General features: G+C 41.5%; 1 protein-coding gene and 1 long non-coding RNA gene across 5 annotated transcripts in view; one reads left to right on the plus strand and one right to left on the minus strand.

Moving 5' to 3' along the window:
- spsb1 (splA/ryanodine receptor domain and SOCS box containing 1) overlaps window positions 1-5767 on the minus strand; it is a 9091-nt gene extending 3324 nt beyond the window's left edge. Inside the window, exons 1-3 of one of the 4 annotated variants that reach the window (XM_032521271.1) lie at window positions 5520-5767; window positions 1502-2388; window positions 322-326 (exon numbers count right to left, since the gene is read on the minus strand). In XM_032521271.1, coding sequence (XP_032377162.1) covers window positions 322-326; window positions 1502-2195 — 699 coding nt within the window. In that variant the 5' untranslated portion in view covers window positions 2196-2388; window positions 5520-5767. Of the gene's footprint in view, window positions 1-321; window positions 327-1497; window positions 2389-4565; window positions 4875-5519 lie in introns of those variants that run through there. The other 3 variants (XM_032521272.1, XM_032521273.1, XM_032521274.1) reach the window with 3 other exon arrangements.
- A 9305-nt stretch (window positions 5768-15072) lies between these two features.
- Window positions 15073-23127, plus strand: LOC116692764 (uncharacterized). Its single transcript, XR_004332773.1, has 4 exons — window positions 15073-15260; window positions 17602-17705; window positions 18783-19055; window positions 22471-23127. It is a non-coding gene; the product is annotated as an uncharacterized LOC116692764 (long non-coding RNA).
- Window positions 23128-24921: the final 1794 nt, after the last annotated feature.

The following is a 24921-nucleotide window of genomic DNA, read 5'->3' on the forward strand; positions in this document are numbered from 1 at the left end:
GAGAAGTGTGATACCCCAGTAATTGGCACACACCATCTGGTCCCCCTTTTTGAAAAGGGGAACCACCACCCCAGTCTGCCACTCCCTAGGCACCGTCCCAGACCTCCATGCACTGTTGAAGAGGCGTGTCAACCAAGACAGCCCCACCACACCCAGAGCTCTCAGCATTTCTGGACGGATCTCATCAATCCCTAGGGCTATGCCACTGTGGAGTTGCTTAACTACCTCAGCGACTTCCACCAGGGAAATTGACGACAAACAAGACATTCAGTGTAAAATTTTAATACTCAACTTAAAACTAATTTACTCGCAGCCATGATCTTCAGCTGCAGTGCCAACACTGCATACGGGCTCCAAACAGCCACAGGATTAACAACATTTTGAGAGAAACTGCATTTAACATCAATTTATAAGATGAAGGATTTCCCCTCTCTACATCCACTAAGAGGAATGTCATAAACTTGAAGCTGGCTTTCATGCATATCACTGCTGCATCTGTATTGCTTCGTTTCCACAGGCCTAAACTGGGTCGAGGGATCTGAGCTGAACATAAAAATCTAATGACAGCACTTGGGACATGCGGGTAGTCCAACATGTTTTGATGAGGACTTAAATTTCCTCATTTAAAGCCTCTGAACAACCACAAACCTGTTTTCAGTTATTCCGGTTGATTAGACTTGTTTCAGGTTGAAGGTGGGCCAGAGCTTTGATGGGAACTTCTAAAGTTTACAAATTATTTCTACCAATAAGGATAACAAAGGTGTCATTTGTCCCACTATAACACTAACAGTGGACTCAGGAAGATGTCAATCACTCAGTCTAACCACACCTACACAGTCATGGAAAAGGTCCAATCAGCCACATTAACTATAAACACCTGTGTGGGTGTTCAATTTAAAGCTTATGGACCTTTAACCATGGAATAATTCATCAAATCAGAATCATTTACCAGTTGTCTGGGGGAGAACAAGCAGCTTGTTTTTGTTGTACATAAAAAAGGACCACTGGATGTTTTAAAAACAATAAACACCAACATCTATAATGGAGGGGCCACCGCACAGTTTAAAAACAAAAGCAAAGTACAGTTGTTGACAAAAGCTAGGGCAGGTTACAGTGAGACTGTCTCTGTTAATGCCTTACCAAGAGTAGGACACAGTGACATAATTCTTATGAGAAAAGGTGATTCAGGGATGTAGTTAAATATCAATTCATGTGTAATCTGGACTATCAGGAAAGAACACAAATGTCATGCTATCAGTGCTTTACATAATTGTTAGGGAGGCAAAGCTTCTGAAAAGGTCAGCTCTAGAGTCTAACCCTCTGTAATAATGTGTCCTGCTTAGACAGTATGACTAACACATTTGTTCATTGCATTAATAAATGCAGCCACTGGTTGTGTAAGAGCTGGACACAAGACATCATCTCGGATGGCAAAACACCCTTGCTTATGAGAGAATGAAATAACCGGAGTATTTCAAAAACATTTAAAGTTTGTACTTACGATCAAGTCCATTTATGTACCGGATTCTTATTTCACAGTGTCCCCACACGGCGCTCACTACTGGGTACAGCTTCCTGCCCTTAAGTCCTCTGAATGCCACCCCTAGATAATGTCCATCTACTATATAACCCAGAGTCCCCTCATCCATGTCTAAGACTACTAAAAGCGAGTCTGGTATGATGAAGGTGTCATCTGGCTCGAGGAAGGCCGGATAGGTTTTTCCTGGGTGATTCTTGCCATCGTGGTAGAGCTTACTCCTGCACAGGTCCCAGCCCCAGGACTCTGCGTTGCTTCCTACCAAAGCTGTGTAGCCCACCGAGTGCAGCGGGGCGTCACTTGTCGCCACTCCAACCACAGCGTGTGTGCCCCTCTGACGCATAGCCCAGCTGATCTCCCACACATGCAGTCCCCTTGTATAACCAACATGGCCCCGGATGGCGTCCGTGCTCTGCGCCACAGGGTGCCTGTGAAACACCAGCTTGTTGTCGTCCTTGACAAAGATGTTTAGGGAGCGGTCATCGTTGTTCCATGAGTTTTGGACCTGGACGTCCACGCTGGCAGGTGGCATGTCCAGCAGCAGATCCAGTCGAGACGGCTTGGTGTGACTCAGGGCCTGTAGCTCCAGCTTCAGGGGGCTGAATGCCGGATCTCGCATATCAATGGTTTTAATACCACCTGGGACTTTTTGCCCCATGCTCTGGGTGGTTATAGCAGCTCCCTCTTGCTCCTCCTCTTCCTCCCCCCTCCTCAAATACCAATGGGGGGAGTAATCAGCCTCAGACCCTCTCCTCCACCTTGCTCCTGCAACCCAAGAAGCAGGTTTGTTGCTCCTTCTTGTCACTAGCTGCAGACAGCGAAGCTCACACAGGGTGTGTTTTGAAGCCTTCCTGGAGATATTAGAAGAGATTCAAGCAGATGAGACAAACAAGTTCATTATTACCCTTATCTAATTAGGATTATTTCAGTTTGGGCCAGGAAACATTAGCATCAGATTGTACAAAACAACTGTTAGCTAAACATAAGTTAAATTGTAAATCCATCCTTATTATGATCACCTTTGATGGCGACAAAAATGGTACATCTGCTGTAATTACATCATCCTGCATTTATTGGAAATGTTAGCGTGTGTTTACATTTAATGGTTAATTTACTCAATGGTTTAACTAGATTCATTTGGTCATCATTGGACAACAACCGATATTAAATGCAGGGCTGTTAAGCGGCCTAAAAAGTTGTATTTTCCCCATTGTTCTCATGCAAGGTTTAGCAAATAAACTTGAAGGCAGTGTCCCATGGCCTAAGATTTCTGAGATGTAAACCAAAAAACTGATTTACAAAAACAGCATTATCACAAAGCAACAGCAAGAAAACATGTATCTGCTGACCATAGCAAAGAGGTACTATATCAGTGTGACATATTTTCCTCACCCAATCTCAACCATCTGAAGTTAATCTAAAGTCTGCAGCAGTCAGATTCTATGGCTTCGTTTTACCTTCCTACCAGTTCACTATAATGTCGAGCCAACCGAGAAAGACAAGACCAACAAGTTTCTGCCACTCAGTCAAGGTTGAAAAGATTATGTATAATGATTGGACTTTTTACAGAGAATACACTGGCCACAATGTCTGATTGAAGGGCTACAGTTCAGCATGTAAGAACTGACAGGTTTTAGCTGCTGTGAACACAGTCTTCTGAACACATGACTAACTAGGGTTGTATAAGATAAGGCTATATATCATTAATCATCACCTTTACAGATTAGCTTCTACAGTTTATAAAACATTCATTTTAAATTTAGTGTTTAAAGATCTAAATGGTAAACACCCATGTTGTTATGTGCTCCTTTTGCTAAGTAACTCATTTAGGAACATGAAGAAAAAATTAAATTAAAACCTGATTCGATTAGTTGTCCAAAATTCTATGTATTACTTCTTCACCAGCTTTTCTTGATAAAGCAGAGTCAATCCTAGAATTTGAGATAATAACACCCACACCCTCAATCATAACACCAACAGGTGATTGGGTTTTATGATATAACTAACAGTCTTGGTTTCTCAAAAGCTAATGAACATGAATAAACACACTAAACAGCACAATAGTAAATCCCAGGGCCTCACTGAGCTGACACATTACTCCGTTACTATTCCCACATCTCCAAAAATAGGAGAGAAAAAAAAAATCCAGCCATTTCTTATTATGGTTGTCTAGTCAGAGAGCAACAGGAAAAGCAGTAATAAAATGTACTGCCTAAAAAAATAAAATAACGCTTCTCAAGTTTGAGGTGCTGCGGGACCACGGTTTCAGGAACTCAGAAACCTGACAACAAAAGCCTGATGAATACCTTTGGTGTTTTACTTCACCGGCTCCATTACAATAACCAATAGCTGTGGGGCATTTTCTGTGGACCCAATCCAACAACATCTTAGCTTATTTTTACATTTCATTTAAAACTTTAAAGACATCTGAAAGCCAATGGGACAAGTACAGATCAATAGTACCGCCCTTATTTTACAGTGAAATCCGTGGTCTGATACCCCACACTCAGAATTAAGTATCAATATACCAAAGACATAATGAGACTTTTTGAAGCCGCAGGTGTAACTGCTACTGCTCTTTGGTCTTTGTATTTCAGCATGTGTTGCAGCTATGCTATACAGAGCATTGTGTAATGTGGAAAACTGTGCTGCTGGGAAGGCCACTCTAATTGAATTGTAGACAAGAGTTCATTGAGAAGGGCTTTTGGCTCTTCTTCTAATGCAAGTAAACAACCATTTAAATGGGTCATGTCTGTTCAGTGATTGGAAAACAGCAGAGAAGAAAAAGCAAGCAGCGGGTGGCCAGCATCTAAATGTAAACAATATCTTTTTCAATGCCTGTCCAGCATTCAGGCGGAGTGAAACATTTTAATTTGCACACTCCTTGAGCCAGGAGTTCACCATTCCTCTCGCTGTGGAAAAGGGCCACATTAGTTACAACGCACACAACATGCAGTAAGTAAATTAAAAGTAACAGAACAATAAATAGATCTTCCCACATTCACCACGGACTTCAAAACAAACATACACATTAGTAGTATAACAAATGGCTTGTGGAGGGATATATGTGGGATGGGATCCTGGACTTGCCGGCCTGGTTGGGGTTCCTGGGCCCCTGGGTTGGTTTGGAGCTTATTAACATGCAGGAGGAAGGGGTTGCTGGATTTGCTGCGCCAAGTAAACAGTTGTCTCTATTGTAAGGTCTAATTTAAACCGGTCCCACCTGAACTTAAGCCCTAGCTTGTTTGTTGACCTGCTGAGTGCATAAACTATAATGTTTACTAAAGACAAAGTCATCCATTGTACTAAAAATTGTTGCTGAATAGTATTTTCTGTCTTATGATGAAATATATCAGAAAACACCTCCCTTTATAATACAAGCAATAAGCAGTACCACTGACGAACACCTCTCTAAAGCAGTTTCAACAAAACCGTATATTAACCTTAACGAAAGTACAATGTATTGTCTTAGTTTAAGGTAAGTATATCTCAAACTGCCAACTGAGTTATGTAGGCCTTCTGGAAAAGTTAACCCATAGTAGCTTGCCATGCTAGCTAATGTAAAAGCAGCCTATCCTTCAAGTAGGCTCTCTTCGGCCAGGTAGTCGTGTGCTCCTGGCTTAAGGAACGTCCACGCGCGACCATAAGACAAGAGCAGTGCATGAATTAAGCTAACAAGACTTGAAACCTTGTTTTTATTTACTTGAAGCTCGACCGCGTTCGAAACGTTAGTTACACAACAAGCAGCACCAACCGTGTTAGCATAACCAGCAACCAAACAAGGCTAATGCTAATAAGCGAAGACTAAACAACTCGTCACTCCTTCTATACAGGACTGTTTGGGAAGTGACGACCCCTCGTTTGATATCAAGTATGTAAATGGTAAGTAAAGAGAAACACAGAAACCGAAACAAGCGCTTCAGCAGCCACCATATGAGCAGAAAACAGGGAGAAGCGGATGAAAAGCACACAGCAAACAGACCTTGTTGAGTTGGGAAACAACAGAGAGGACGAGACCAGGAGAGGATGGCACGCAAATTCGAGAGGATTCAGTCTTCCCCTACTCCATCTAGTTTTCCGTTTCCTTGTCGTCTTACCTTTTACCAATTCAGGCTGGACATGAATTAGATAGAATGATGATGGCTGCTCTCTAACATCTCTCGCATCACGTGATAAAATGCTCCCAGCTGCTAGCGCTATACTAGATTAGGACCTCCCCACTGACAGTCTGCAAAATCAGCTTCATGTTGCTATCGCAGTTTATGCGGATTTTGCGTTGTTTTTTTGTTCGTTGTAAATGTATTTATGAAACTATACACAAATATACATTTCACAGTTGACTGGTAGCTTTAGTAGTTTAGTAGTAGGTAGTTCAGCTTTTTTCTTTAAGATTTACAGCTGCTTATACATCACAGGTTCACACAGTCTATGGTTCATACTTATTCTACGTATTCTGGGTTTCTAGTAGAATATGTTTACATGCTTTAATAAAAATAAAAATAAATTACGTTATCTTTCTGAAACGCTCCGTTTAAGTGACTGTCTCTTTAAACCCCCTTGTTGAAAAAGCCCAGTCTGCTCTGATTGATCAGTGTTTCCGGGTCTCCTGCATCTGCTAGTGGTGGGCGATACTGCAAAATTTGGTATCGATCCGATACCAAATACATATAGGGTCCGATTGTCTGATACCATAAATCGATCTTTTTACTTAAAAAAATAGGTGTAGGGGAGAGCATTTCATTATTTCCGAGGTGAATGAATGATCAATTCTTTAGGCAATATTTTTTATTATATGTATTGAAGTGACAAAATTATTAGTTATTAGGCACTGTAGAATGATACAGCGAGTCGCTGCTCTCTGCACGTTGTGTCAGTGAGTCACGTGACGACACCACAACGAATCACAGCAGAGGGCAGGAGGGGGAGGAGCTCTTTGTTAGTTCTACAACAAGGCAAGTTTTACAATAATTCATAGTCTGTGGCACTCTCTGGTGGGTTCATATTCCCTGTGTGTGCTTGCTTTATAATGGCTATTTCAAAAACAGTGTCCTAAAAATACACACACACACACACACACACACACACACACACACACACACACACACACACACCCTAAGACCAACATCAGAAGTGGCATGACATTATCGACACCACCAGTGAACCATGATCACTCATGGACTGACACACCGGGCACACTGTTGTTGTTAAATTTGACCTTCAGGTCTTCAGTACCTCGCGAACCTGGTTTAAAAAAATGCTGAGAATGACATTAAGACGAGTGGAGATCCTCAACCTCAGTCACTGCTGCTCAGTAAGTCAGAATCATACTCCACTGACACACTGACCCCAGGGGAATGTCAAGTACGGTGAGGGATAATCAATTTGGACTGACAAGTAGGCTACATGTACCCTGCACACAACCTTCATGTGCCGGACAACTGATGCAGTCACTTATTATCTTTCAAGCAAATTTCTTCAGAAACAAGAGCTCCTTTAGTTAATTCCATAATAGTGACCCCGGTAAATAATTATCAACTACTATTTTGTTTTAGTTTGTGAACCGGACACTAGCAACAATGAAAAAGCCTGCTTATAATGTCATCTAAATCTGCATTGCTGTGTAAATCAGCGCACACACATGCACCAAATTTCACCTGAGAAATATTAGGGCACTGTTGCCATCTAGTGGTTTCTCTGGAACAGATACCTTATGCCTGAGGTTTAGAGCCTCACATTAGGTTGGTAATTCTGTCTACATAAAGCCCTACTTCATTAATGTATCACTCATTCAGAATAACATGATGGCATATGTGCTCATCCTGAACAAGTGCTAAAACTAACAAAGATCTGACTAAACATCCTTTTTATCCTCATTTCCTTCTTAACTTTAACACTCATACAGAGTTTTCCTTTTGGCATGAGATTTCTCTGTGACAAGGACTGGAATTAATAACACATTTAAAATGACCTTATTTGTCCACTGTGTAAGGCGTCTGAAGGTAATATGGCTTATTTTACATCCTTGGTGGGGAACAGCTTGGAGGCTTGAATTTCCTTCTCCTCAGCTCATCTCCCATGAAAATCCCGTTTTCCCATGCACTGATGTGGTGCAATGTGCTGAGCTTGGTGATATCTCAGGGCCCTCCACAGTGGAGGAGGGGAGCGCAGACATGCTTACTGCCTCCCTTTTAGAAACCATCATTTCAGCAGGATCGATAGTACGTCCTACTCCACGGCAGGAAAAGTGCACTGCCTCTATGGGGGTGGAGGGTGTTGCTGGGGGGTAATGTGTGGACAGCTGCACCGAGGCAAGTCCAAGCAGCAAGGTGAGTGATTGCATGCTGCGTCAGACGCTCACCTCCTCGCTAGTTCTGAGATGCAGTTTCTGAGGAGGACCAGTGGGTGGATGCTGTCCTCAAGTGATGGTTGCCGTTGCAGGCAACATACTGATGAAGCACAGAACTAGTTTAGCCGTCAGGTACTTCATGCTCTCAGTTTTTTTCCTCTTCGCTGGCTCACAAATCTGCATTGAGATGAGTAGATCTGCAACCGATGCAGCTTGCATAAAACACTTCTGCTGCTTTTTTTCTGAATCATCCTACAGCTATTTGACTGTAGAGGTTGAGCACTCAAATAGATTCATGCTGTAGGTGAGAAGACATCTCATATTTCAGTAGATGGCTTGCAATTTAATACCTTTGCTGTCCAGCTTTGTAAAGCAGAAATCTTTTGACTGCAATATTCACTCATTAAAGTAGTGTGCATGGACAGTGAGTTTTAGAAAATCATTCACTCCTGGAATACTCATGTTTTTCTCCAATTTGTTTAACCTTTACACAAACTGTTAATCACACTTGTGTACAAGTAGAGCTGCAACTAACCATTATTTTCTTAATTAATCTTATTTAGTCTATAAAAATACCTGTCACAGGTCCTCAGAACCGAAGGTGATGAATGATAATTTCTTGTTTTGATAAACTAAAAATCCAAAAGAAATACAATACATTGTATATATATTCAAAAGTGGCTTAAATGATTATCACAATAGTTGCCTATTTGAATAATCAACTCCAAAATAAAACATTCACTAATAAGTTTACGCACTCTTTTAGCCATATTATTATTTGTACACACGTCAGCAAGCATGTATTTAGCGTGTACTGTGCACTTGAAGATTTAGAGAAAGGAAAGGGCATCAGTTAAAAGAGGTGCACCACTGCGGGACATGGGGGATGTGGTTGGGACAGGATGTGTGGTGCAGTACGAGCATCCACTCTGCTCAGATCGCTGCTCATTTGTCAAGTTGCCTGCAGACTTGAATGGTGCATTGCTGCTAAAACACAGAGGCAATCAGCAGTGGAACAGCACACCTCCAGGGAGGTGTCCCAGGTGGACAAGAGCCACTTTGGGTGATTTGCAGATTAAGGGGTCTTTCCCTCTGTACATGCCGTAGGGTTAAACGGAAGTTTTGTATTTTTTGAACTTAAAGAATTGTTTCACATTGAGGATTTTTTTTTTTACGGGTAATAAAAAAGAGCAGCATGGCTGGCCTATTCATCAAATCCACCCATGAGCTGCAGAAAATGTTTGTTCTATTTGCAGTTTGCTTTCAGAGATGGACTAAACTCTCTGAATCGCAGCATCCCCTCAGCACTGCAAGGAAACGAAAAGCACAGCAAGGAGAGCAATTGCTATTACAGTGAAACATTACTTTTCCAGTGTGGTTTCAATCCTCCATCAAACTTTATTGCCATTAGTCATCACTCAGACACTGTCCTTGCATATTAGCAGCACTGAGATCTTCTCCATACTGGGACAAGCAGAGAAGCTAGATAAGGTAACAGCGTTAATGGTGGCCTGGCTCTGCTGGTTGTCGTGGCAGTAGATGGGCAGACCCACGGAGCCCATCCTGCGGATAAGAGCCAGAGACAGAGCCAGGAGGTGGCCGGCCCGTTTGTACTCTGGTAGGGGTGTAGGCCATCCTCAGCTCACACAGCTCATTAGACAGCATCCAGGACACAGGTCGGGCCGACGCTTCACATCTGTCACACAGGGGTTTGGCAGATTGGCAAATATAGATTCTCACGTGGTCAAGGCTTTTCTGGCAGCTTCCATAAGGCAAATGTGTCGAGGAGCTCCGCGTGGGATTTGTCCAGAATGGGAATTGGCAGTGGAAACACCTTCCTGGTCGGCGGAGAAAAATGTGAACAGAAATCATGACCACAAACTAAGGAAATGCATATTATATTTGCTAATCTAACTCTCAAAAATAATGGCGCTGCCTTGAAATGAGGTCATTAATACATTTCAGAAACTCACTCTTGCCAGTCCATATTCTCTGGCCTGTGGTAGATGAAGGTGTGAAACCCCCATATTCTTTGATATCGAGCCCACTGCAAGAAGCGAGTTATTGGATGAGATGACAATGTGATATTGGTATACCCTTCAGAGACACATAAGCAAAGTGATGATTTGTTTTGATTTACCTTCCTTATGGCCCTGGATCCACCGATCCATCTTTTTTCTTACCCAATACTGATGCCCCAACTCAAAGTATCTACCAACACAGAATCCTAATCTGACACCTCCCTTTTCCCACATTTAAAATCTGTATACCTCACTGCATGGAACTCTTAGGAATCATTATACATATGGTAACATGAGTTGAAGAAATGCTGTGACTAAAAGAATGTGACTCATAGCATACACACAAAATTGTCATAGACATTGACAAAAACACTGAATTTAGTGTAGCTCAACTGTGAGACCTGATCCACTTTTTTAAAGGTCGGTATTGCCGTCAATATTATTCCAAGATATCAAATTGGTGCATCCCTAATCATGGCATGGGCAAACAAAATTACATGTTACAGAATCATCTGACTTAGTTTTGCTTAAAAATATAGTATTGATAAAAATGTCTGCTTCTTGGAAGTTTCAGTTAGTGACAACACATTATTTACAAGCACAAACACAAATATGTTTGAATATGCAAGGCTATGTAGCATGACATGACTTTATGAGTCTTATTGTCAACATGTTTCTTGAAAAGACCAAAACCAACAATGAATTGATCTGTCTAAAAAGTATTGTGTATGTATTCCAAAGCCTGAAATATCTATGTAATGTATTTTGAGTTGATACCAAGTGGACCGTCCTAATGCTCACTAGCACACTAAATGTGCATATTAATTCACGAGTAAAAATAGTTCCCAACGAATGAACTATATACTCCTGTTTGAGTAACATTTGCTAACAAGTGCCCAGCTGTTTAAGGAAGTGACTGAGACTTTTTTAAATTAAAGTATACATGTGTGTGTGCTCTCCATAAAGACTTCTCTTTGAGCCACAATGGGGTTGAAGTTGAATGAGGACAGAGAAAAAGATTCATTTCTGTCTTTCCATGGCAACGTTTTTCCTTCATTCTGCCACACTACCTCTGAATCTCTCATTAAGCAGCAGACTTCTCACAGTTTCTGGGTTCTTTGTGAAGAAGGTGCAGATGTCAGGAATCCCCCCCAGAGCTGCTGCATCTGAAATCCTTCACAGGCGGATATACATCAACCGGACACTCTGGAGGAGCCTATAAGTTATATATGTGCCCGTGTACCTGTTTTTGATGGTAACAAATGGCAGTAGTGAATGTAGGCCAGGAGTCAACACACATCTCCAGGTGACACGGATTGTTGTGGAGGATATGCAACACTCCTCCATGAACCTGAAACACAGAACACAATGCAGCAGGGAAAAAGATCAAAATAACAACGTCTCTGCAGATGAAAATAACACTGAAAATTATATTCAGTAGAGTGGCACATTTCATATTAAACACAAAGTTGGTTTCTGACTTACAATCACACAAATCTTAATGTTTAATAAAAAAAAATTAAAAAAGAGCAGCATTACATTGATGGACTGGGGCAGGTCCCTGTACAGGATATTTTTCATCAAAGTGAGGTCCTTGAGTGCTTTCAAAATGATCATTTTTTTTGTCAGGGTAAATAGACTGTCACCTTGCCTCTGCTTTGAATTTGTTCAGCGTAAAGAAGCGCAATTCAGCCTTGACTATTTACAGGTGTAATTTAGCTGGTTTACAGCTTCAATATTACTGCCACAGATACGTTTAACACAAAGTCCAAAGTCTTCATTCTCTATGCAAAGAAATATTTACATAACTTGCACCACAATGTGCACTATTAACTGCAGTCATCTTAAATACACAAAATGCTGAAGAGAAGGCCAAGCAAAAACACAATTTATAAAACTAATTTTTTTTACTGTTTATCTTGAAATCTTACATACTGAAGGGATGCTTAAAATTGATATTATAAGTATATGAGGGCCTAAAACTGGTCTGTGTGCTCAACACCTCTGTAGAGAACAAACTAGCTGCTGCTGCTGAATGCTGCTCATTCAACACAACAGAGCAGCCAGCTGTCAGAAGTTTAGCCGCTCACCAAAATGTCAATCCATCATAGATATTTTACTACTATACCTCTTCGACTAAGGGAGAAACTGATGACTCCTCACACTCTGCCTTTCAAAACAGGATCTTTAACATCACTGTGAGTAATGTGAGTGATTCTTTGATAAACAAGTTTTCTTGTCAGTAAAATAAAATATCTCTGGAGCAATTTATCTGTTGTGAATTCACAGTTCTAAATGTTTGTGTGCTTACATTTATTTCTGTACAGCCATTACTGTTTCACCTGTTTAGTTGTCGACAGTGGGTCTTATCCACTCTTTTGGTCTTATAGGAGGAATCTGCTCAGCTTTGCAGAAATGCAGTCAACAAAGAAGCATTGGTGCAGTAAAACACACCACATGCCATCGTCTACAGAATCAGGATCCCATTGTTCAGTCCATCTTTATCCCAGACTGACTGAAGTGAGTAGAGAGAGAAAGATTTTTGTGAAGTGAATTCATTGCTAGCTAGCCTCATTTACCTCCCTTGTCTACATCTTCAATTGGAAAAGTCAGGTTTCCCTTGAGAATATCCTTGAAAAGATCACTAATGCAGAGAAATCCTTTTTTATTTTCCATCTCGTCAGATTTTCAGAAATAAATTCTGCTATGCAGTATACCCAAAAGAGAGAAAATCTTCACAGCATGGCTTTTAAATCTACAGTTTCAAAGCACCAGGAGTCAGTCCTCAGTCAAGGCAATTTCCTCCTTGACTGAGGACTATTGAGAATTAGTCTAAATTGATGTGTAAACCAAGCAAGCTGCTGAGCTTGTGAATCAATTGTGTCTTTTTTATCTTTTCCGGACAGATCAATGGAGCTGAGGAATGGACTGTGAATGGCAAAAAAAAGAAAAAAAAGACGCAAACTCACCAGCTGATGGTTAGACTCTACTCCATTATCTGTATGTGTCAAGACTGTACAAACCTGATAGGTAACTCTTTTTCCTTTAGAGATGCGTTAGGTTTTCCTATCAACTGCAAAAAGAATTTAATAGTCAGGTAGCTTTCCCAGACCTTAATGCAAATCATAAACACGAGTAAGAGTCGTGTATGCACACATTCAACTAAGTGCATAAGATGACTCAACTCCAAATCTCTACATTCATATGACCTATGAGCCTTAACACACATTTATACACTCTGCCCTTGGCTGGGCTAAACACTGAGAATATTAAGAAGAGTGCGCAGCCAGAGGAGATGAATTGACAGTAGCCAGGTATAAAGCATTGGGAAGTAATCTAATAGGACATGTAAAAGGGCCCCTCCTCATGGCTTATTCATCATTGGGGATGCCATTACTGAGAATTGCGTTGGCTATGTGAGGGATATGCTGGCGGGAGCATTTTCCCCTGGTGTCACAAAGTACAGAGGATCGAACAGATGCTGCGAGGATCAGCAGACTGATGCAGTAGCAGCACTGCATGCAGACTGTACATGCAGGGAGAAATGTTTTGCTCTCAGCTGATGGATAATTTGCACGATGCATGCCAATGATTTATACTGACACTGAGTGATGGATAGTCTCATGTGGCTAATCCCTATGTGAGAGATGTTCCTTTATATGAGTTTTGATGATTCAGCAATCGGTTCCAGCATGTGGCACATAAGATGTGCCACTGCTGGCAGTCATACAAACGTATTAGGGTGAAAAGCCCTGATATAATTCACAAACTCTAATTTGCTCAAGCACAGCCCTCGACTTGATGGATTCACGGTTGATATGTTAATTTTGAGATGCCGGCAGCTCCTAATTTTGCACCGGAGGACAAAAGATCCCAGGGTTCAACTAGGTGGCCCAGGCAGAACAAAGTCATGATGAAAAAAAAAAAAAAGCGTTGCTCCTGCAGTGAGAAGCCGGGAGCGCTGCACTGCTGCAGAGAACAGCCAAGCCACGCTGAAGGCTAAAATGCACAGTTGCACACAATTTATAATAGAGCCACCATTATTCAGACAAAGCCAATGCAGCTCACCGCAAATGTCATCACTGGAAGTCTACCACCAAGTAGGTTTTTGAAGTTCAACCTTATTGGCTGACTAAATGATGGATGATCTCACTCTCACAGAGTTGTACAACGCGCAAAAGACAAATTTGGTTGGTCAAGTTATTTCTATATTTCAGCGCACTGCAGAACAGCACAAGGAGAGCAGTGCACCTTGGGTAATGAAAGGCAGGTAATAGGGATTGCAGATTAATGACATTTCACTTCATTGAAGGGGATTTTGCATCTTTAAGAATTGCGACACTTGGGTGCGGGTGTTGAGACAGCAGCTTTTAGATAGCGACATTCACTTATTGATTGGATGACTAGTGCTCATTTATCGAAACGTTGTGTGGTGACCTGCGTGCCATAACGCTGTGGTGTGCCTTGTGTTTTGTTGGCACATTTGGTTGAAACATGATTCTTAGCGAGTCCTTATGGGTAAAATAACTAAATCAACCACTTTTTTTTACTGTATCACAAACTAATTTAAAAATGGTGAAGTCTGTGATTGTTTTAACTAAGCTTGAAGCATGTGTCACATCTTTTGATCTTACATGTAGTTTTTTTAATTAAATGTTCCTAAATACATCTTTTTGCCAACTCATTCCTGAAAAAATCCTTCCGGACAATTTCAGAGGACTGTTAGATTTCAGAGATATTGTGACAAGTTTTAACGCACAACAGAGGAGATGGCCTCTATTCAAAGAAAACTGTTCTTCATTGATGTTTAAGCACAATCATATCTCACAGCAGCTTTTGCTGAAGTGTGAAAATAAATAAAAAAAGGGAATGGAGAATTATGTGTGTGTGGAGGGGGTCTCTCCTGTGAGGAGTCCTTTACAGTGATGATTCTTGGGGGTGGGGGTTGCAGAGGAGAACAGAGAGGAGAGGAGGGCAGACTGAGGATGTGCACACACACACACTGACCCTGGACGTTGCGTTCCCCTTTAAAAGTCCCATCCCACTCAGATACGCAGAGCTCATGCAGGATCTGCTGCGGCAGTGGGGGAACACTGCTGAGCTGTGCAGTTTATGCTGCCAGCAAGCGTGCAAAGAAGAGGAGGGGGAGCCAGCGCGTACAGGAGGAGGAGGAGTAAGGGAGAGAGAGGGAGGAGAGAGAGTGCAAACAATGTCATTCTGTTCAGGAGGCAATGCTGCAGTCAACTTTGCAGTGCCATGAAAGCACCTCACCAGCAACCAAGAGGCTCAGAGTGAGTGCAGAGAAGTTTTCCTCCTCTCCACCTCGGGTGAGATGCCGTCCGGGACTCATCTGTAGGTAAACATTTATTTCCTCTCTAGTCTCTTATTTATCTTTTATGTTGTCTTCTTATGTGTCTACCTCTTTCCATAGGGACAGTATACTTCTTAAATCAGCCTGATAGGACTTGATGTGCGTATGTTGGTGTTGCATGCCTGCAGTGTCTCATCAGTGCCTCCTCTGCACCAGCAATAACCAGGCAGCAGCCAGCCAGACAGCCAGTAGGTTAGCAGTCAGGCTCCACTGCTCCCTCATCCATGTCTAACACATGGTCAGGTTGGAAATAGCAGCCGGCGTGTCAGATAGCTGTTGGTTGAGAAGACTCTGCATTTGACTGAGGACAAAATGACTAACCAGGACGCAAAGAGTTCTCTCCACTAGAGGGGACTTTCAGCTTTGCTGACTTACCTTTTAGGAGAGTACAGACAGTCCCATATGTGTCACATACTGTTTTGTGAATATGATGCTGGACAGTATGAAGGATCTATTGTACCCGTGGCTGTTGGTGGGCTGAAAATGGGGGAATGAGAATGAGGATACAGTGGCCTGCATGGGACAGGGGAGCTGTGGTGCAGTCATGAAGTTGTGCTCTAGCTACTAGTACTTTTCTGCTATCTGAAAAGTGGATGCAGGGCAGAGTGCAGCTCTGTGTGATTCTTTTTGGAGAGTTCAGCACAAACTGTGTGAGGGAAAGTAGTGAGATGTTTGTGCATGTGTTTAGATATGTTTTTGTTTGTCTGTTAGATAAAATCAGAAATTAAAAGGCAATATCTCTGTGGCAGCAGTATCTCAGAAACTCTCTTGCTCTAAAAGTCAATATATACTTTTGTCTTTTATGCCATATTGCACCATCTGCGCTCAACTGCAAGCCTTTTCAAAGGCCATGTAAAAATAGTTTGTGGGTGAAAAAAGCTCCATACAGTATAAAAGTGAGTCAGTATTCAAATTGTGCTCTGAAACGTGTCTGGCAGGTCTGGATGATGGATCCAGACAGGTCAGCTCGCCAGTATGCAGGCTCGGTCCGCTCTGAGTTCACCTCAGGTAACTGTGCTAAGACCTTGAAAAAGCCAGCCCTGCGTCGTCAGCTTTGCATCTCTCTGGCCTTTCAGATTTCTTCCCACTGCAGGCAAGCGAGTGCGAGGGAACAGATTGATAGCAAACTGTAAATCAGGTCTGCGCCACATCCGGAGCCTGACATCATCTTGGAACATCTGCAGTTGTCCTGCTCAGACTTTTACTGAGGGAGGGTGCTGCACTGCCAGCAAAGGAAATTGCCGCACTCACCTGATGTTCCTTGCACCTCACTTCTGCCCTCCCCCCACCTCCCACTGGCTCTTCTCCTCTTCCCTCCTCCTTCCACATCTCCAGTTTCTCTACTGAAGTCTCTCTCAGAGGTACAGTGTCCCAGCACAGCACCTCGCCGGCATGCTTTGCACCTCTGTGATTCTGCCGCCCCCCTCCCTCCTCCTCCACTCACCCCCTGCTGAAAAAGTATGCAGCACATGCTCTCACCATCTTTCAATTTGCCTGAGTGAATAGGGAGAGGAGAGAGAGATAGAGAGAGAGCGAGAGAGAGAGAGAGAGAGAGAGTCAGCCAGCATCCGAGCAGCAATCCTGCAGTGTCCTGCAGCAGCTGAGTTCCTGCAGTGCTGGCCTCTAATAGCACACAAACAGACAGAAACAGAGGGATGCACCTCATTCTCTCTCAGACACAGACTGTGCTTCAATCACGTGACACATTGGGGGAGAATGTGAGGGAGAGCAGGCCATCTCACTCTGGACGGTTCTAGGCTCACTTTAGAGACAGAGGAGAAAGAGAAAGAAACACACACACACACACTCAAAAATACACACACTGCTCATGGAGCTCCACAGGGGGGCAATGGTGAGATTAGCAGGTGCCCCCCTCCCCCGTGCTCCCCCCTCCCCCAATGGTGCATTGTCCCATTCCAGCACTCCTTTTCCGATGATGTAATCAATGCAGCAAGCTTTGAACTTGCTGGGCTAGGGGTTCCTTACCCCCACCCCCACTAACACAGATGCAAAAGTAAGGCCTCAGTTATAGTCTGTGTCCCATGTACGAAGGTGTGTAAATTACACTTTTTTGTGATGATTTAGCTATTGAAAAAACTGGTGAAACTAATGCTGGCACTTTTGTCAAAAGCAGTGCCGCATCATCACTTCCAATAAATTCAAGCAAGTACATGCAGGCAAATACACATCTACTGCTCTTCTACAAAGTTGTACAGCTTTTCCGGTTGCCGTCAGTGGGGAAAAGACAAACCTCCAACCAGCAGCAAAGTGCTTTGAGTTCTTTCTGGGCATAACATCATACTGACTTCGCTCTTGCATTGATAAGGTCATCAGTCTGTCGACGAGCTGCAGTGGTGAGCAGCACCAGGGCTGTACAGTTCAGTGCTTTGGAGATGCTCAGGCAGCCAGATTGAGACCATATTGTAGCAAGTGAGTTTTGCTGAGCTGGTTCTGCCGCTGCAGCTAGAATCTGCCTAGTGATCAACTTCCACTACAGCAGTGATGAACTGGCATAAACCCCCCTCTAGTAAAAACCCCAGCTTGCATCAGAGCAGCTCTGAATAATTAGCACTTATTGATGGTGATGATTCTGCACCTTTGTTACGGTTAATGTGTAGCTGAATAGAATGAAATGTACATTTGTTTATACATATTTATATCTCTGGTGGAACAGATGAAAGATTATTTATCCGCTACAGTAATGAGTTGCTTTTAAATTCCTATTTTACATTTAACATCAAAAATAAAGGAACATATTAATATTTCACAGGTTTTCCATATCTTACCTAATGCATGTCCTAAGATGTTCACAGTCATGTAATTCAATGAGCTTCATCTCTAATAGATGTGACCTCCTGCTGTATAAGATGATTTGATGAATCAGCAGCTTTCATTAGGATACTGTGCTGGTGCTCGGTTACAGCTTCTGTAAACTACTATTTCTGCATTGGGAAAAAGAAAACAGGACTACTTGCTAAAAATAGGTATTAATAAAAAAGCAATCTTGTTGCTGATTTTTAAGATATATTTTACTTGCATTCTAATTCTACCAGTAAAGACTTAGGTTTTGGCATTAGCCAGAAAAGACATTTGACAACATTGTCAAGTGCTTCCACCCGCTGGGCAGAGAGGTTGAAAAGAGAAAGAAATCACTGCCTGCAGGCAAACTGTACTACACTGCTGTACTTTATGATTTACAACATAGCAGCGATGATCTGACAACTCAGTCCAATTCAAAAATGCTCTTCTCTTTAAGACTTTTTCAGTCAGTTGCCGCTGTCCCTCATATCATCTCACCACCTCTGTTTTTGTGAAGAAATCTTACTTCACCATGTCACACAGAGAACCAATCTTAATGCATATTCAAATAATAACTCAGTCATGTGTTAAAGTGCTCAAAGTAAAGGTAGTGTGTGCTAACCGATTGAAGCAGGCTGAGTCATGCTGTTTTTTTTTTTTCTGGGTTTCCCCCCTCTCTGATCCTCTGCTCCTCCCCCTCTGGTCTAGGAGCAGGCTCAAACAACCAGTCCGGCTGTTGGTGGCGTGTTGGAACATGCCTTGACTTGTTGTACTGCCTGAGTCAGGCAGAGATACAGACAGCCACAGAGAGAGGAAGAGAGAGAGAAGATGCTTGTGGTCAACAGTTTGCCAGTGTGAAGTGACCCACACAAAGAGAAATCCCTGCTGCACCATGGACAGACTCCTGTTGATGTCAACAACAGAGTGCACTCCCTGGAGAAGAGTGTGGATGGAGGAGCTCCACTGCTGCCTCGCTGCTTGGTGAGTGTTAAAACCGTGTGAATAAAAGCCTCTGACATGTAATATCACAACTGGGCACTTCTGTGAGCGTCCAGGTTAATTATTATCTCAAAGAAAAGCACAGCAAGCCTTTACTTTGAGTAAAACTTCAGAAACACTAATTAGTATGGGGAAATAAGAATAGGCTAAAATGAGGCCTTCAGACCCGCTTAATAAGACCTGTAAGTTGATTGAACTATAAATGAGAAAATATGAGAAAATGTTAATTTAAAGTGTGTTGTAGAAGTGTCCAAGCCGAGTCTAGATGCTAATATGATTCCATGGTAACTATTCACAAGGATACTGAATGCAGAGAAGTGTGATACACCCAAACACAGTTACCAATCATACATTGGCACAATAACCTCCGCACAGACAGAGCACCACCAGAGACATGATGACCATTGTCTGACCACAGTTTGATCCAGAGAGGGACAACTGTTTTTGTTGTTTTTTCCTCTGTTCAGACTGACAAGCCGGTTTTCGTCAGGAGACCCAGCAGGCCGCCTCTCCTTTTCTTAAAAGCAGAGGCCAAAGAGATAAAGAGTTCAGAGTTCCTCATGTCTGACAACAGATTTGTGTCTGGTTAAATACAGGCGAGGAGTCAGAGCTGATGAAGATTCCTGCTTACAAAATGACTGTATGTTTGACAGGAGGATTACACTTGCTGCACATGGAAAAGCAGATTAAGACAACTGTGTGAGACTATCCACGTTGTCACGCTGATTAGCTCTACAGTAAAAACCTTGTATGTCAAAACTCAAATACATTAGTCACTCAAGTGACTTGAGAATAATAATCATTTAGTGTCTTATACTATGATATGTGCATTTTACTTGTGTGTGTCATCAAGCCTGCAGATAGTTACTGGTGCAACTCTGGTAACCAGGGCTAGTGGCAAAGTGGACAAGACTCAAAACCATTGAATTAACACACTGCACCTTGACATACAACACTGATAAGTGAAGGGTCATGAAACCAATTCTCACCCCCAAAAAAGTTTGAAACAAAGGTAGATGATACTACTCCTGACCAAGCTTTTATTACTTCTTATCATATTCTATCAACTTAAAAGGCCTCAAGTGGTGGCTTTAAATTGTTAATTTGAAATAAAAACATCTAAAAAGTTAAACCAACTTACTTAAAAAAAAAGAAAAACATTTCATTTTGTGTACTATTACACTTGTCACTGTATATTACAAATATTCTACTAAATGGACAAATGTCAATTCTTAAGAAAGATAAATAGGGGCACCCAGATAGCTCAGTGGGTTGAGCGGGTGCCTATGTACAGAGGCCTGCTTCTCGACGCAGCGGGCCCGGGTTCAAATCCAGCCTGTGGCTCCTTTGCAGCATGTCACCCCCCCCCCTCTCTCTCTCTCCTCCCCCCCCTCACATATCTCTGTCTGGCTATCTAATAAAGGGAAAAAATAACTTTAAAAAAGAAGGATAAATAGATATTAAAAAAACAAGTTAATGTAATTAATATGGTGAGGCACCTCTTTGGTTCAAAGTTAGTCAATGAGATACTTAAAATCACTACAATTACCCAAACTTTTTCCTAATCAATAGTTTGCTCTCTAACAAATCCTCCAACCAAATAAGCCAAACCTGAACTCAGCCGTAGTGTGAAAAAAAAGTGTTACGCAAGAACTCCACGCAAGAACTTTTCATCACAAAATAACATAAAAAAACTTTAATACCTTGTGTAAGATTGTGAATGAAATAATAATATTGATCTTTATCTGCAGCAAACAAAGTCAAATAATCGTTAAAATAAAACATTTCCTCATTCCAGTTTCTCTGTTGTGAGGGTTTTCCTTGATAATATGTGACAGCAATATGGTCGACTGTTGGTCGTACAAAAAAAGACATCTGAAGACTCCACATTGGATTTAAGGAAAGGTGATCAGTGGATAAATTGAAAAAAACAATTGGCAGACCAATCGCTAATTAAATAAATTATTGGTCGCAGTCTGGATAGCAGACTTTAACTAAGTGATGAATATTGCCCATTTTAGGACAATTATTCATCCACTCCCACACTAATATTTGTAAACAAATTTCCCACTACCCTTTTCTTTGTTGGGCAAATAGTGCAGCAATAGAAAGACAAAATTCTGTCAGTAGAGGTGAACCCAGCCTGAGGCCTGAAACACATTCGTGGACAGGTTTGTGAGTCGAGGCTTGTTGCGGCTCCTGCTGCTGCTGTTTGCTGTTAGATGCAATGAGGCAGCCAGCCATTCATTTAGTAGCAGGGTATTGTTTTCACTGGCATTCCTCAATCCTGTATTAGGGATTACATCAAGCCCTGAACAGGAAATAATTCCTCTCATCATGTGTTCAGTGAAGGCAAGCGTCTGGCTTGCTACAAAGAGACACGGATGCAGCCGTTTAGCAAACTAAAGGAAGGCCAAGAGGTGTTTCTGTGTTTGTCACTTGTGTCTGTGTGTGTCAGACACAGGCAGATGAATAACTACTTTGTGTTATTATAAGCACATCACAAACATGTTTCTTAAGAAAAATATAGAAAACTCTAAAGACTTTCTTTGATATTAGATAAGGCCAAGATGTTCCAAGCCCCCATCACGCGAGGAACTTCCAGTTATACAACCAAAAATGCGTCATGAAATGCACCAAAAGCAGACATGGAGAGCTACAAATAGCCTTGCTGCAGATTTAAACAGTAAAGATACACCAGATAGAGGACGCTCATCCAACTGTATGTCATCCAAACATCCCTCCCAACACCTCTCTATCTCTTTCATCAACTCTGTTTCTTCATTTGCTAGTGACTGCAGATTGCTCTCTAGTATCCATGTTGTCCTGTTAGCAAAGCAAGCAGACTCCACAGGGAGAGGACAGTATGGAGTGGTCAGCTGGCCCAAAATAGCACTGCAGCGAGCAAATGCAACTGATAGCGAGGGGATTTTAGTCCCTTTATTACATAAACACACAGGTATTTGCATTATATAGTACTTATGTGAACATATAGCCACACACACACAAATAGATGAGAGCTAAATCAAACAGAGCTTTTTGTTGCAGAATCATGAGTCATGGCAAGACTATTCTTAGTTCGAGGGTGTTTGGGTTTGCCCAAGTTGTGTGCATTTAAAGTATTGCTGCATATGCCTAGAGAAGTCTAGGCTATGTTTGGGAACAAGCTTTGGGTCACTTTGGGCAGCAGGAGCGTAGACTTATCAATGCATCACAGTTATTGTATATAAAATTAAGTTAAGCAGTACGGGCAAGGTGCCTCTGTGAAATCTTAATTCTTAATTCCTAAATAGGATCCGATATTTATTTAGATTTTACATTACAATGTATTAGGCCAAATTAGGTTTATTACATGGAGCAATTGTTACTGAATCATTATTTCCTACTTCTCTTATAGAGCTTTTGGCTGTTGGCATGGGACCACGCCACCCCCCAGGGGGTTTTATTGCGATGCCATTGCCGTCCAACCACCATGACCACCAGGAAGCTGGGCATGAAACGTGTGAGTGTCCGTAGTGCCAGACTCACAGGTGGAAGTATACAACAAATACCAACCAGGCCCAAGATCCGGCTCAGGAAAGGCAGGCTGTGGGGCAGGCAGGGAGGCAGGCGGAGGGACACGGCTGCTGTGGGTGTTTCTTTGGCAGTGTCTTAGCTGGTTGTTGTGAGGAGTGAGAACGAAGCAATCAGCAAGTATACTGCCGCAGAAATTCTTCGCAATAGAGGCCCAGGGATCAGCGATCACGAGAGGGAGGACAAGATGCATGTCAGCATTGTAGCAAACATGGATCCCACTGCTACTGTAAGTTTTTACATGTTTCCGGACATTGAAATTAACAAACAGCTGAGGACCTGATAAAGAATTAACTGAAGATAGATCACCTGAGTGCATGGCCTTTTTGTTAACAGCCTCCACAATATTTATGATTGGATCAAAGCATCAAACGTCTTCACAATGTGTTTTGTACTTTTGTGGTCCTCTGCTGCCATCGTGTGAATGAAAGCAACCTCCCAGCATGCTTTTGGCCATTTAACACTGCAGCAATTTGTAAAACCTACAAAAACAATCTAAAAACAATCCCTTTTATTCAGAAAATATAGCTCGGCTCACCATGACAGATTCATTTTTTTTCCTGTTGTGTTTTGTTTTTGTCACCAATTTAATTTTGTTTCATTAACAAGTAATAAGATGTACTTTTTTCTATGTTTGATTCCTAATTTATCAGTTGCAGTGTAATGTCATAAGTTATAACTGTAAAAAAGGGATTAATAAAAGTTACATCAAGACTGATTTATTCATTTAACGTGTTTGTTTTCACCATACACATGCATTTTGTATTAATGACAAAATTGTGTTTGCATTTTGAGACCCTTGAAAAAAATAACATTACCATGCGAACACAGTAGACCTAATGAGTGCAGCTGAGGGAGAATGGCCTCAATGCCAGGTGCACACTCATTAAGGGTTTTACAGACAAACAGCACATCTGCTGAATGTATAGTGTGCTCTTGATTTAAGATACAAAACAAGGGTTTTGTCTAGAGAATCACAAAATATTTATTTGATTTATTGTTAACACTTGATTGAAAAAGGTGTCCCTTGTAAAATGGATTGTTGGTCATGTGCGATTCTGCCGATAGTGCGGATGTGTTTGTTGCAGACTGCAGGAAAACGAGAACGTCCCACTGCATTGCTGCCAACTCAAAAAAAGGGGTTGCAGTTTTTCGGACTGCAGCAATGCAGAAGCAGTAAAATCCTGCAAGGTCACTGCTTTGAACCTTTTGGTACCACAATGACAAGGCCACCAAAGAATTCACAGCTGCTTGACACAAAGCACGGCAGACATTATTCATTGCTTTGAGGTGATAGCTGACCAAAAGCACATTTGAATTAAAGTTGTAATATAATTAAATTTAAAAAGTCTTATTGCCCATCTTATATTCACTGAGGGTAACACTCTCCTACGATGGAAAGCTTACACGTTGGATGGGTAATGCAATATGTTACTGTGGACTGCCTTTCAAAAATAAAATATGTGCTTCATCTTCATTGTTTAAATCTGATGTTTCTGTTGGGATTCAGTCAGTTCAGTTAGCACAGGGCTGAGGAATATGAGAAATTCCTAATACAGTAATTCTTACTGATGTGATTAGTCAATTATTAGTCCAAAATAATTCATTATTCAATCAAAGTAAAATTAATTGGCAACAATTTTGATACTCAATTAATCATTCCAACCATTTACTTAGGAGGTCTTCCAACTGAAGGATTTGCAGTTGTTGTTCCAACAAAACAAGAAACAAAAAGACATTACCTCTGGTTCTCAGAAACTGTGGCGGGGATTTTTCACTATTTTCATTCCAGTTTACCCAAAATGAACTGAAAGATTTATTGATTATGAAAGTAATTATTGATTGCAGTATAGTCCAAATGATACTGTATATCTAAAATATATTTTTTTTAAATCTTATATATTTATATTTGTTGAGCAATTCCAACCATGTTCGGATACACTTTTATGTGATTATTTTGTCATTTTACTGTCTTAGCCGATCTTACTTTACCTGATTAAGTTTTTATGTACTATTTTTACTATTGTAAGTTGTTTCTTTTATAGCCTATGACCATGCACCTTGTAAAGCACTTTTACTGCATTGGCAAGCTTTATGTGGAGTGGGACAGTTGTTATAAGGTCAATGAGCACTTTTTGTTCATTTCCCATGTGAAAACCTTATAATATAAGCAGCAATACTCTATGCATGACTGCTGACCTAACCTGACTAGTGCTCTGTGTTTAGCATGCTTACATTGAATTACAATGTATATATATATATATATATATATATA

Source organism: Etheostoma spectabile, chromosome 7, assembly GCF_008692095.1.
Source record: "Etheostoma spectabile isolate EspeVRDwgs_2016 chromosome 7, UIUC_Espe_1.0, whole genome shotgun sequence".
In the NCBI taxonomy this organism is placed as follows: domain Eukaryota; kingdom Metazoa; phylum Chordata; class Actinopteri; order Perciformes; family Percidae; genus Etheostoma; species Etheostoma spectabile.